Raw genomic sequence first — 14991 nt, forward strand, 5'->3', positions numbered from 1 at the left:
GGTATCAGCAAAAACAATTTTTAACAATAAAATTTATCCTCCAATCCATACACAGAATCTAAGAAAGCTTACAACTCAGAAAGGCCCCATCGTGTCTGTGATGGCTTCGCTCCCCCACTGGAGCTCTCTCTACTCTAACCCCATTCCCCTGTTAGATTTAGAGATTGCAAACACAACACTCAGTTCATCACATGCTTTATATGTGATATCTAAGAGGGGGAAATGAAAGAGAAAAGGGGAAGAAGGGAGGTTTAGAGGCGCCAGTGATTGCATATCTAAGTGCCGTGGTGGTGGGGCTGTGACATAGACACAGATTGATGTCTAACATGAGGTACTGTCTCTGATCTCGTACTGAGTTCCACCTCACACAGAGAGAGCTACTGGCATATTTCTGTTCTACATTAATGAAGGAAAGACTATTTTTAACACGGGAAACCAAACTGTTTATTCAAACCCACCCACAGTTGTTTATTATGTACACTGATTAACCATATGATGTGGACATGGCAACAGCCAAACAGATTGCCTTCTGGTGGAACGGGCAATTTGTCTTTGGCAGCCGGGAGTTTGACACATGTGGGAACCATCACCATGCAAACCAAGCTGAGAAATCCATGCATACATCTGACTATAGAGAGATGTCACTGTTAACATCAGAGTATCTAGAGTTGCTCATTGTTAATATCGGGCTTATATAAAGGTGTCCCTGTTAATATCAATGTCATCCTGGACTGTATGAGTTCAAAGTCTTGACTTGGGGCTTGAACCCACAAAGCCTCTGCCTCAGAGAGCAGACTTCTACCCTATGAGCCGGGCTGAACATGTTGTGTGTTGACAGTAAACAGATGATCTGACCACTTCCCACCCACAAATGTGCTCGGAGTCCAATCCTCTCCAATAATCCCATTGATCTGCTTCTGGTTCTACCTAACAAAGCCTCCAACCCATTGCACACAGCATCGTCCCACAAACAGCCGTGGATTGAGTGGCCACATTGTTTGTGGCTGTTTTTGTTTGAAGGGATTATTAACCCCAGGAAGCGATCTGCCAATCGACTAACCACCGGGTCCTACTTACTGCCGGTAAACAGTACTGGGGTCTGGTTGTGGGTTCAAGCCCCAAGTCAGAAATTTGTGGGGGGGTGGGGAATGCGCTGCTTATGTGATGTGCCATCCTTCACACCAGATGTTAAACCTCACCTGTGCTCTGTTCAGGTGGACGTTAAAGATCTCCACAGAGCTATTGGAAAAGAGAAGGGAGTTCCCCCCCCCCCCTCTCTCTCCCTGGGTCTTGGCCAACAATCCCCCAGATATAAACTGGTCACAGAACAAACAAACAACAAACAACTCTCCCAAAGCCCCCAGCTTTGTGCTGCTGCTCAATCATTAGCCAGCGGATAGTCCCCATTAGCACTTGGCGCTGGATCTCCAAACCTAAGTCCTGATTGGAGTCCAGATTAGGTCCATGATTGAGGCACCTTCTTTTTTAACCAAGTCACAAAACACACAGTCCCTACACTTTTACAGTATATTTCTGTGAGCCGTCTCAACGATGTGATAAGGCGCTATATCAAGCGCAAGGATTATTATTATTATTGTTATTATTTAAACGTTGCAAATTCCTCTCCCTTCGAGGCCAGACGAGACGCTCATTTCCCTTTCCTCTCTTTTCTCTCCTTCTCTTTCTCTCTCATTTCTTCCTCAGAGCCTCCGCCTTCTTCTTCTCCTCCTTCAGCTCCTTATATTTCCACTTGGGGAGCTGGAGGAGCTGCCGGTTCTTTGTTTTCCTTTGTCGCTTCTCCTTCTCTCTCCGGCACGTGGGCGGAGAAGCCTTGACCAGGAAGATTTGGGGGACGCAGTCGGTCGGAACTATGCTGTTTCTCTGCTTTGTCCTGCTGGAGGGGAAGCTGGTCACCCCACGGGGCTGGGCGGACCACGCACTCGCCCTCCTCTCCCCCGCGCCGGTCTCCGTCCCGATGATCTTCTCCGATTCGCAGTGAGAGATGCCCCCGTTCAATGGTTCCTTTTCTTCCCACTCCACCTTCCCATCCTTCTGGGAAACAACAGCAGCAACAAATTGCATTTACACAGCGTAGCTTCCCAGAGTGAGGGAGCATGACCCCGAGCCGGGGGGGAGGGGGTGGGTGGGGGGTGCGAGGAGGTGACCGTAGGCACAGCAGAGGTCAAAGAGTAAAGTCTTCAGGCGCGAACTGAAGATGGGGAAGGAGGGGGCGAGGCGGAGGGAGGGATAGAGAGAGAGAGAATTCCAGAGTTTCGGGGCGCAGTGGCTGAAAGCGCGGCTTTCGATGATGGAACGGAGGGCATGAGGGGACGAGCAGGAGGCCGGAGCCGGCCGAGCGGAGGCAGCGGGTAGTGGGTTGGGGAGTAAGCAGGTCGGAGAGGGAGGAAGGTGCCAGGGCGTGAAGGGATTTGGAGGCTGGCGAGGGCTGGTGTGATTGGGGCATTGGGGTTGGAGTTTAGTGTGTGTGTGGTAGGGACCCTGTGGAGCCTGGCGAGGGCTGGTGTGATGGGGGTACACGGGTGTAACCTTAGACTTGAGATAGGGAGGTGCCAATCGACTAACAAGCGGGTAAACCACTTACTGCCGTGTGAAGCGAGGAGGTGTTGAGGAGGATATCCGGCACAGCTTGGCATCTCTTCCCGACCTGTGGGGGGGTCCCTGGAGATACCGTGCAACAGCCTGTGGTGAGGAAGGGGCTGGCCAGGCTAGTGGTCATCCTGACCAGCTGGTCCATCGCCCCGTTGTCCTCGGGGCCACAGGGGAACTTCAGGGTGAAAAACGAGCAGAGACGCTGTAAGATCTTCTCTCTCCGGCTCCTGATGGCCACCATTTCCTTCAGCTCTGGCCACTCGGGGACATAGGTGTCCATCAGCTGGTCAGGGCAGGGACGCTGGAGAAGCCGTTTAATCCGCAAGGAAGTCTCGTACCGGCCGGTCAACAGCGCCCACTCCCGAGCCGTCTTTCCCCGATACACGTCCACAGCCTCCACGTCCGCTCCTAGATATTGGCCAATCAGTCGTCAAAAAAGGGGGCGCAATAGCGACACAGAGACCCTGGAGTTTAGCGGTTAGAGCCTTGGCCTCGCAGGTCAGGTAAGCGAGCGAGAAGCCCCGGGAGCAAGTCCCAGGTCCCAGGCATGTCAGGGCGGGAGGCAGGCGGGTTTCCTTCCTCCACGCACACGCACTCCTCTTGTTTACCAGCAGGAAGTAGGAACCTGCTTGTTAGTCGATTGACGCATTACTTAATTAATCAATAATATATAAGAAAAACATCTGCACACTCCATCTCCCACTAAATACACAGGTCACTACACTTTATGGTATATTCTGTGAAGCGCTTCGAGACGTCTCAATCAAGCGATAGGGCGCTTCACATAATACAAGGATTATAAGAATAATATAATAATGATTGTAACACTACTAATGTAATGATAATGTAATAATACATAATAAATAATAATAACGATACAAAAGTGGCCTGACAAACCCGGTGAACAGTCTATCAACTTCCCGGTTTAAAAAAGTAGACCTTACAGTTAGAATTATTGATCCAATCGAACCCGCGAAGCGAGGGCTCTAATCACTACACTAACGGATCCACACTGGCTCCGCGTTGAAGGAAGCCCTGACTAACCTGCCATTATCAGTGCCGCGACACACTCTGCTCTGCCCTGTATGGCTGCCTTCATTAAAGCAGTGAATCCTCGCCCATCTCTCATCTCCAACTCTGCCCCACTGTAGTAGTTCAGGAGGTGACTGACGATGGTGGCATGACCTGGGAGACAAGAGGAAGGGAGACAATCTGATGGCAGTCACTGAGGATCTCTTTCAAGGGGTCATAATCCCTTGAAAAATCGAATAAATAATAAATAATCATTCGGTGACTCAATCCGCAAATGATTGTGGGATGTTGCCGTGGCTGCCGAGTTTCGCCACAAAATATAAACAGTCACTACACTTGACAGTGTATCCTGTGAAGCGCTTTGAGACGTCTCAATGACATGATAAGGCGCTGTATCAAATGCAATATTATTGTTATTACTATTATTATTACTATTGCTATTATTATTACTATTATTATTTATTATTATGTGTAGGTTGCACTGACCCGCCTGAGCTGCTATCATTAGGGCTGTGTTGCCATCGTGGTCCTGGTGGTTGATGTCTATTCCTGGGCATTTGTCCAATGTGTTTACAATGTCCACAAACCCCTCGTAGCAGCTGATCATCAGCCCGTTCTGTTACACAATAAAACACGTTCAGCGAATCAACAGCAACAACACACATTTATATAATAATAATAATAATATCAATAATAATAACGATAATAATCCTTGCATTTCATACAGTACCTCATCACATCTTCGAGACATCTCAAAGCACTTCACAGGATACCATGTAAAGTGTACTGACTGTGCGTTTTGTGGTTCAAACGCAGCAGCCCAATTGTGCACGGGCTGAGACACACACACACTGAGCCGGGCTGAGACACACACACACACTGAGCCGGGCTGACACACACACACACACACACACACACACTGAGCCGGGCTGAGACACACACACACTGAGCCGGGCTGACACACACACACACACACTGAGCCGGGCTGAGACACACACACACACACACACACTGAGCCGGGCTGAGACACACACACACACACACACTGAGCCGGGCTGAGACACACACACACACTGAGCCGGGCTGACACACACACACACACACTGAGCCGGGCTGAGACACACACACACACACACACACACACACACTGAGCCGGGCTGAAACACACACACACACACACACATACTGAGCCAGGCTGAGACACACACACACACACACACACACACTGAGCCGGGCTGAGACACACACACACACACACACATACTGAGCCAGGCTGAGACACACACACACACACACACACACACTGAGCCGGGCTGAGACACACACACACTGAGCCGGGCTGAGACACACACACACACACACACACACACACACACTGAGCCGGGCTGAGACACACACACACACTGAGCCGGGCTGAGACACACACACACACTGAGCCGGGCTGAGACACACACACACTGAGAAGAATGGTAGGCTGATGAGGTGGGACCTTGCGAGTTCCTTACCCTCCCATTGCTGTCCAACTCCTTGACCTCCTGCTCGCTCACCCCACAGACCAGCCTGTCCCGGAGCTCTCTGCTGGCGTTCCCCACACACAGCGCGTACAGCGTCCGACTGTCCGACGGGATCGACGATTCCGAGCGTTCGTAATCAGGAAAGTCCAAGTCCTCAGACAGGTTGCTGACGGTCTCCGAGACTTCATCGGGATCACCAGAGCAGCTCGGAATGTCGTCCGACTCCTCGGCACAGCCCAGGGCGGGGCAGTGAGGACAGACCGGGCCTGGGAGCCCAGCTCTGGCTTTCTCCCCCCGCTGACCCCACGTGGGCGTCTCCTCTGTCATTCAGGCCAGACTGTCGGACCCCCTCCCCTTTCCCCACCGGCCTCGCTTGCTCCTCTTCCTCACGGTGGGAACGCCAGGAGACAAGGAACAGTTATAGAGCCCCATCGTCACATTGAGCCCATAGTGATGGGGCTTACACTGGCCACTCTATCTGTCGTTCTCCCTATCTTCCTGTCTGTCTGTCTGTCTGTCTGTCTGCCTCCCTGTATGTCTGTCTGACTGTCCGTCTCCCTGTCTGACTATCCGTCTCCCTGTCTCTCTGTGTGTCTGTCTCCCTGTCTCCGTGTCTGTCCGTCTGCGAGCGGCTGGACGGGGCTGGTGACCACGAGAGAGACAGTGCAGGTCCTCGTGTGATGGCTCAAAGGAAAAGTGAAACTAAATGGAGTTGCTGTCGGAATTAACTGGTAATCTAGAGAGCTTCTTCCCTCTTCAGCCCGATTACTGCGTAATGGTTTTCTCAACCACAGCCACCCCTGGTAACCTGATTACATGGCATTGGCCTGGCTAGGTCTCCGCTGCCAAAGTACAGCCAGAGAGAGGTCATTAAGTAGGAATAACTAATATAGTGCAATTCACGACCGGTAGCGTCTGAAGAACAGTGGCGGAGTCTGACCTGTCTGTCAGGAACCCGGCTGTTAGTCGATTGGCGGATGCCTTTACCATCTGGTAATAATCCCTTCCAAAAAAATTAAAATAATGAATGATAATGTGGTCACTCGATCCACGGCTGTTTGTGGGGACGCCGCTGGGCGAGATTGGCTGCTGCGTTTCACCTACAAAATATACAGTCACTCCGCTTTACAGTATATTCCGTGAAGCGCTTTGAGACGTCTCAAGGACGTGATGAGGCGCTGTATCGAATCCAAAGATTATTATTAAGAATAATTGGTCACTAGATCCACGACTGTTTGTAGGAAACTAATTATTATTATTATTATTATCCACCTGAACTGGGCACAGCCGGGAGTTCGGTTTAACGCCTCATCCAATGGATAGTGCCTCCGACTAATACCCACAAAATACACAGTCACTACACTTTTACAACATAGTCTGTGAAGCGCTTTGAGACGTCTCAGTGATAAGACCCTGAATCAAATGCAAGGATTATTATTATTATTGAAAAAACCTGATTGATAATCGTGGAGGGGGGGAAATCTAGACTCTGAACTTGACCAAAGGAATTTTGTTGAAATTCCTTTCTACCCCCTCTCCCCGACTCTCGGCCCACCCACACCCCCGCTCTCCCCCTCTCTTTTTCCCTCCCCACACACTCTCTCTCTCGTGTCAGGAAGTTTTGTTTCATACAAACAGGAAACGGTTCTGCTCTGCGCTCAAATAGCATGTGTCTGAATTGGACAGATTTCCGCAGACTTTTAGAGGAAACTCACATTCTCTTCTTAAAAAAAACTTCTGTGTTGGAGTGGCCTGGGGGTGGGGGTGGGGGAGTGGGGGGGCTAAGTAATAGTTTTATTGGTCACATCAATAGACAAAACTTACCCATTGCCTCTCCTCTCCTCTTTAAGCCCTTCACCTACAATATGCACAGTCACTACACTGGGAAAAGAGAAGGGAGTTTGTCTGTCTCTCTCTCTCCAGTGTCAACAACAACAAGTTGGATTTATATAGCACCCTTCATGCGGGGTAGAGTCCCGGAGTGCTTGACAGTGACAGAGTCGGTCCCCCCCACTCCCTCTCCCCCCCAGATAAAATTAGTCGCTCATTTCCCCGGTTGTTTGGGGGGGGCCGTCGCAAACCGCTTATCAACGACTCCTCTGGTCACTCGGTAAAAGAACCTTGTCTGTAGAGGAGCTAACGGCCAGCTCAACCCTTCCATCCCGTCGCCGTGTCAGGCACAGCTCCCGGGGTGGAGTCCGATTGATCCGTCGCTGCCTCATCAGGAGCTCAGGTGATGCGAATCTCGTAATATCCCTGTTCGACCTCGAGACTGTGACCACCTAAGGCAAAGCACGACTTAAAAATATCCCTCCCTCCCTCCCTGGCTCCCTCAGACCTCTGATCCCATCAACGACTTGAGGAAGGATTAGCTCCTTCATAAAGATCTTTTCCCGAGTGGGGAGGAGGGTGTGGAGAGAGCGAGAGAGAAAGAGAGTTTTGCCCTCTCATAACACTGCGTTAATTTTACTCTTAAATATGAAGTGCTTCCCGGGATTTGACTGTAAAGCGCAGTCTCTGTATTTTGGTGGTGAAATGTGGCAGACAATTCGCACACAGTGACGTCCCACAAACAGCCGTGAGGTCCAACAATCCAATTTCATCTGATGGGATTGTCAGACAGGAAACTGGGAGAGATTCCCTTCTCTTTGAATAGAATCCAACCTTGGTAACGAGTACGTGGGGTCAGGTGGATTGAGGGGGGGAGTGGTGGGGGGAGAGGGTGTTGGAGTGGGACGGTTGGATGGGGGCTGGGGGGGGGTGGAGGGGAAATAGAAGGGGAACTGGGGTTGACATTTCAACTTCCATAATATACTTAGTGAATTTAACATCAAATTTCCATGTGGTTCCGGACAATCCCTCCAGAGGCCACTGCTGTGTTAGTAACATCTTCTGATGGTGGGCAGATATATTCCACATTTACACGGAGCCCAGGGGGGGAACGAGCCAATGCGCTCAACCATCCTGCCTCAGCAACCAAGCTGGGGGGGGGGGGGGGGGCAGAAGGAAGATCCCTGAAACAACAACACCACGTCCGGAGGGCGTCCTAAGGCGCTGGGCGGTCAGGGATTTGGACCTGAGCGGGGGGTTGGGATCAGGAGGAGGTGGAGGGCGGAGCGGGGAGGGTGGGTGTGGAGTGGGGGGGGAGGTGAAGGAGGGTGTCCGAAGGCGCGGTCGAATAAGAAGGTCTTGACGGTGGCGAGGGGTGGAGCGGGGCCGAGGGTCCGCGGGATGGAGTTCCAGTGAGTAAAGGTCACAGGATCAGAAGATCGGTTCTTGTTAGGGTTCAGGGTTCTCCCAAACAGGACACAAACCGAACCTGGGTTACAGATCTCAGCCGAAGGACGGAGTGTCCGACAATGCAGCGTTTCCCCCCCAACCCTCATTTCCCCCAATTCCCCCCCTTTCCACTCCTCCCCGACCCCCCCTCCCCGATCCCACCCCCGCCCCTCGACCCCCCAGCACTGCACGGACAGACAATGGTTTCATAATCAAATCTGGGCAGAACAAGCCATCGTCACAGCGACTGAGCCGAGCTGATTAAGACTTGTTCGAAACCAGGAATTTCCTTATCTGAGAATTCCACATGGAGCTGACTCCAGGATAAAGGATCTAACCCCGACACTAAGCAGTGACTCACATCCTGAGCTGATTCAGTCCATGTTCTTCCACCCCCCCCCCGTCTCCCACCCCCCCCCCACCCACACATCTCTCCCCACCCACCCACCCCCCCCACCCCACCACCCCCACACCATCTCTCTCTATATGTAGCTGTTCAGGGTACGGAACATGGAACTCAGACAGTCTACGACGGTGGAAAAGGCAGATGATGGTGCACGTTGATCCAGCTGGTGGCACCACAGCCTCAGTTATAGGGAAGAGACGAACAGTGAGAAGTGGACGTACTCACAATACGACGTCTCAAAGCGCTTCACAGACTGCACTGCAACAGGTAGTGGTGGGTGAAACGCGACAGCCATTGCCAATTGTGGAGACCCTGCAGCTCAGGGGTTAGAGCACTCGCCTCGCAAGCGAGAGGACCCGGGTTCGATTCCCAACCAGCGGCTAAACCTTGGGCAAGTTTCCTAACACGCACACGCATATGCACGCCCGATAATAATACCGCAGGAAAAAAAACAATAATAAAATTGGTCCCTTCAATCCACGGCTGTTTGTGGGGACACTGCTGGGCGCAATGGCTGCCGTGCGAATGCCCACAAAATATATACCGTCAATTCACTTTACAGTGTATCCTGTGAAGTGCTTTGAGACGTCTCGAAGACGTGAACAGGCGCTGTATGAAATGCCAGGATTACTATTTATTTATTATTCCAGCAGCGTCCCACAAACAGTCATAAATTGAATGATTATGAAGATAATTAATAATAATAATTTTTTTGTAGAGAGTGACGTCCCACGAACAGACTGTTGTTTATCTAGCAGTAAGTAGGAATCCAAGTTGTTAAGTCAGTTCGCTTTTCCGGAGGTTATTAATCCCTTAAAAAAAATAATTTGGTCACTCAATCCATGACTGTTTGTGGGACACTGCTGTGCGCAATTGGCTGCCGCGTTTCACCTAAAAAATACACGGCCTCTCACACATTTGACCAGCAAAAATGACATAATTATAATAATAATGACCCTTGAATTCGCGACAGTGCCTCATCTTCGAGACGTCTCAAAGCGCTTCACAGGAATGTACACCGTAAAGTGGATTGACTTTATATAAGTAAAAATTTACAAAGACTACGTCCTGTGAAGCGCTTTGAGACGTCCGGAAGATGAGGCACTATATCAAATGCAAGGATTATGATTATTATTAATAAGTTGCAGAGTTCCAGGAAGTTTGAAGAGTTAAACTTGGAGGAGCTGTGCAGGGCGGAGCTGCAGCAATGTCTGGCTCGCTCCCGTGTGAAATGGGGGGAATCGAATGTCACTTAATTGGTTCCAGATGTGAGGGAGGGGGGGGGCCTGGCTCTCCCTCTCTCTCTCTCTCATGATTCTTCTTCATTCTTTCCCTTACTCTCTCAATTTCTCTTGGAGTAAGAGAGAGAGAGAGAGAGAGAGCGGGGAGAGAGAAAAAGGGAGGACAGCGAGGAGGGAAGTTGGGAGAGGGATTGAATAAGAGAGAAGGAGAAAGAAATGGGACGGGAGAAAGGAAGTGAGAGAGAGAGAGAGAGAAAAGGGGACAAGAGAGGGAGCGAGGGGGGAAAATGGAGATAGAGGGAGAGAGTGGGAGAAAAATTGTGAGGAAGAGATATTTTGGGGGTCATTAGCGTGTCTGACACACCCGGAAACCCGTCATCGTTGCTTAAGAATCTCCAAACCAAACTGAGAATTCCCCACATCCCACCTACATTTCACATGGGAATCCCAGAGATAAGATTGTTGGGATGGAATGCGCTCTCTCTCTCTCTCTCTCCCTGGAGGGACGTCTCCTGTTTATCTAATTCCGGAGAGTATTAGGCACAGGTTGGCGAGAGTCAAGGCTTTTGGGTGTGCGTTGGGGTAACTGATGGAGTCTAACCAGCTAAACCCACACATAGCTTAGCCATTGAGAGAGAGAGCGCTGTCTGGCCAAGCTTTCACTTTACAGTGTATCCTGTGAAGCGCTTTGAGACGTCTCAAAGACGTGAGAAGGCACTGCGTTAAATCCACGGGTTATTATTATGTTATTATTTCTGAATCAGACGGTAAGTCTAAGGAATGGAAACACTGAAGAAACGCAGATGATTTGGGGTCGGAGCATCAGAGTGTGAACGGTATTTTGTTTTATTTATAAATTCTTATTGCATTGCCTCAACCATGAGGTTTTAGAGTGAGTTTTTATTTAGGGAGAAAGGCCTGGGAGTCAGGGAGAGAGAGAGGGTGGATCCTTCCAATCAAGCTGGGAGGGATGTGTGTGTGTGTGTGTGTGGGAGGAGGGCGGAGGCGAAGGGGATGAGTGAAAGTCAGGGAAATTTACTGTAATATTCCACTAATCAGCGGCAATGAGTAGGAGTCCTTGTGTTTGTTGGTAATTCCATCCTCTCTCTCCCGATGGTAATAATCCTCACGTTTGATATAGCGCCTTATGTGTCGTTGAAACATCTCAAAGACGAGTTCTCTAACCACTACGCTACAGAACTCCGCAGGTACGGTGGGGAATAGACCCTGCAGTGATTTACAGGTGAGGACGAGGATGTTGAATTCAATCCACTGGGGGAATTGGGAGCCAATGGAGCCGGGCGAGGATAACAACAATAATAACGATAATAATAATAATAATCCTTGAATGTAAAGCGATTCACACTGTTGTTTGGCAGCTTATCCCTCATGAGCGGCTCATACACTGTATTTTATGGTAAATGACTCAAAACATATGGTCTCTCTCAACCTCAGAGTTGCTCACACACACACACACAGAGGCAGAGACTGGGAGCAGGGAATTAGGGACGTTTTTAGCCGACTCTCACCGGACGTTCTCATTCCCAGAACCATCCCGAACCCCCGTCAAATTCCGCGTTTCAATCTGGAATCGCTGGGCGGAATTTCAGGGCGACGAGTGCCGGGACATTAGCCGTAAAAGAGGGAAAGCTCCCGGAGAAGGGAGAGGAGGGATTCCCGGGAAGGACAGCCACCTACGCCGCCGTGCCGATGAAAGCTCCCAAGCGGAACGCCGGCAGATCAGAGCAGATGTTGGGAGCCATGGCTGACATCCTCAGCTCCTTCGCTCTCCCCTCCCAACAGTGGGTAAGTGGCCGAGTGCATATAATAATAATGATGATAATAATAATAATCCTTGCATTTGACATCGGTGAGACGTCTCGTCAACGCTCTCTGGGACGCTCCTGGGAAGCCCCAGGTGAAGGGCGCTATATAAATGCAAGTTGTCGCTGTTGTCGTCTCAAAGCGCTTCACAGGACATACTGTAAAATGCAGCGACTGTGTATTTTTGTGGGCAAAACGGGGCAGCCAATTGTGCCCAGCGACGTCCCCACAAACAGTGGTGGATTGAGTGACCGAATTATTTATTTTTTTGAATGGATTATTAACACCTGTAAAGTGATCCGCCAATCGACTAACAACCGGGTTCCTACTTACAGCCAGGTAAACAGAGGCGTGTCTGTGAGTGCATGTGTGGGGTAAGGAAACTTGCCTAAGGTCTCGCCCTGACCCACCCGGGAATCGAACTCAGGTCGTCTGTCTTGCCAAGCGAATGGTTTAACAAATACTAAACAATTTAATGTCTCGTCTTGGGGTGGGGGGGGGGGAGAGGGCAAAGATGAGCTTGAGAAACTCTGTGTTGAGCCCACCCTCACATACACATACCTCACACACACAGACAAGGAGCTTGGTTTAAATTGTCGCACTTGCAATTCTCCCCAGTCTCCCCCCACCCTCCGCCGCCCTCCAAAAGCAGCAAATATTCCCTTGTTATTTACCTCCCCCCATACCCTCCGGACACTTCCCCATTGGAAATTCCTAGCTGCTGTATGGACTCTGGGGAGGACTGGGTTAACACTGAGTTTGAGGCAGAGAAGAGAGGGAGCGAGAGGTCAGGAGACAAGGTTGTCAGTAGGAGAGGCTGTGAGATGTGGAATGTCTTCCCAGCCATTGACAGCGAAACTATAAGAGAATTTAAAAGGAATTTGGTCATTTCTTCAGCAAGAGAGAGAGAGCAGGGAATGGGATTAGAGTCGAGAGCTCCAGTGGGGAAGCGAGCCCCAGCACACGCACGATGGGGGGGGGAGAGAGCTGGGAATGGGGTTAGATTAGAGATTAGAGAGCTCCAGTGGGGAGCGAACCCACGTCCTCTCGCTTGGGAGGCAAGCAGGACTGGTTGTTGTCGTTGTGCAAGTTGCTGTGGGTCTAAAACGGTGGAGCTAAAGGTAGGGTGGGTGACGTGGGCTGGCACCAATCATCCGCTCTCACTAACAGGGAGTGACGTTCTGTTATTGAGCTCCTGTCAAATAAACATCAAGCCTGATCCTCTCTGCAGTCAGGCCTCGCTGCCAGGAAAATGGTTCCTGCTTCAGATTCTGACTTAAAAGGTAGTGTTTGAGAACAGGATAATCATAGAACCACAGCATCCTACAGCACAGAAGGAGGCCATCCGGCCCATTGGGCCTTTGCTGGCTCTTTGAAAGAGCCACCAACTAGTCCCGCTACTCCCCCACTCTTACCCCAACTAGTCCCACTCACTCCCCCGCTCTTACAACTAGTACCACTCACTCCCCCGCTCTAACCCCAACTAATCCCACTGTTACCCCAAAGCTCTGCACATTGTTCCTTTTCAAGTCAATATCCAATTCCCTTTTGAAACCTACTATCAAATCTGCTTCCACCACCAGCCTTTCAGGCAGCGAGTTCCAGCCCGTAACATTTCACTTGTAACCTGCCGACAGTTATTGGCAAACAAGTTTATCCTTTGCCTCTCCTTTTCCTTATTGCATCCCTGCTCCCTCCCTCCCCCATCCTAACCTTCTTAGTGGTTAGAGCACTCGCCTCGTAAGCGAGAGGTCCCGGGTTTGATTCCCGGGAGGGTCGGGACCGGGCGAAACCTTAGGCAAGTTTCCTTACTCCCCACACGCACACGTTTACCCACAAAACACATGGTCACTACACTTTTCTGAGAAGTCCTCCTGATGTGAAAGGTGCAGTATGATTGTGAATCATGTTGATTGTGTTGTTTGCCAGAGGAAGATCTGAGTGAACTCAAAAAAGAACAAGTCGTTAATAGCTTCACAACCCGGGGATGACAGTGTAATGATTGCAGTTTCTTTGTTCCCACAGTTATCGGATCCGTGCGAGGTTGGGCCGGACCTGGAGGGCCTCGGGAACGCCAGCCGGGACGGGGCGCAGGCCGGAGAGCCCCCCAACATTCCCGAAGAACCCCGGGAAGCCTGTGTGGAGGTGGAATGCTTATTCCCGGGCTCAGGAGGTAAGAATTCCTTCTCCGCTTGCTTGGTTCGCAGGCGGGTTAGCCGGAAACCGGCCGATTAACAGATTAAGTGGAGGCCCTGTAGCTTGGCAGCCCTCGCCTCGCAAGCGAGAGACAAGGGTGGATTCCCAGCCGGATCAGGGAGAAACCTTAGGCAAGTTTCCTTACTCCACACACACACACACACGGTTGACAGTCGATGACAGATCAGTTTTTTTCCGGGTACGTGAGGGTCAATTTCAGATCAGAGATCAGGAAGCGTTTCTGTATCCAGAGAGTAATTAACGACAGGAACAGGGGTGTTGGTGGGAGGGGGGAGGAGGGGGGAGTTGAGGTCAGGACACTGGGACTTGTTTAAACGGTAGCTCGATGCTGCGATGGGAGGGGCGGATAGTCAGGTAGTTGGACGTTGTGGAGGTGATGGTATCAGACCCCGATCTTGTGTCTTTCACCATTTCTCCTCTCGAACCCTTGCCGTTTGGAGACTCAAATTGGATTCTCTTCGACAAACCCTCTTGGGATTCGGTTTTCAAAAACAAATCGACGTTTTTTTTTGCGGTTATCACTGAATAACCATTTATTGCGCTCAACCGTAAAGGCGTCCAATGTAAACGTAAGAACGTGGACACTAGGTGGCGCTCAAGTCCAGGAGTCGGGTGTGACTGTGAGCACACACGTGGGGACTTGAACCCCATAACCTTCGGCCTCGGAGGTGAGAGTGCTACCCACTGAGCCAGACTAGCACCTTACAGATCAATTTTACTGAAACTGCTGTGGATTTTGATGGCAAAGTGCTGCAGACGCTGGAAATCTGGAATTGAAAACCCAGCGAGACCGCTCTAACCACGAGCTCCGGGGCTGAGCGGTGAAAAGGTTTGAAAATAAGAACTGTTGGCAGTCTCTCTCTCTCTC

At 50.6% G+C, this 14991-nt stretch overlaps 1 protein-coding gene across 1 annotated transcript; it reads right to left on the minus strand.

The window, feature by feature from the left end:
* Nucleotides 1–1560: 1560 nt before the first annotated feature.
* LOC103189513 (photoreceptor ankyrin repeat protein) lies at nucleotides 1561–5665 on the minus strand. The gene is made up of 5 exons (XM_007909938.2): nucleotides 5148–5665; nucleotides 4129–4258; nucleotides 3655–3795; nucleotides 2603–3018; nucleotides 1561–2052 (listed from the first exon to the last, which is right to left on the minus strand). The coding sequence occupies exons 1-5, from the start codon at nucleotides 5481–5483 to the stop codon at nucleotides 1690–1692; spliced, it is 1386 nt and encodes a 461-aa protein (XP_007908129.2). The 5' UTR covers nucleotides 5484–5665; the 3' UTR covers nucleotides 1561–1689.
* Nucleotides 5666–14991: the final 9326 nt, after the last annotated feature.

The sequence above is a fragment of the Callorhinchus milii genome, unplaced genomic scaffold, assembly GCF_018977255.1.
Source record: "Callorhinchus milii isolate IMCB2004 unplaced genomic scaffold, IMCB_Cmil_1.0 Scaffold27, whole genome shotgun sequence".
NCBI classification, from domain to species: domain Eukaryota; kingdom Metazoa; phylum Chordata; class Chondrichthyes; order Chimaeriformes; family Callorhinchidae; genus Callorhinchus; species Callorhinchus milii.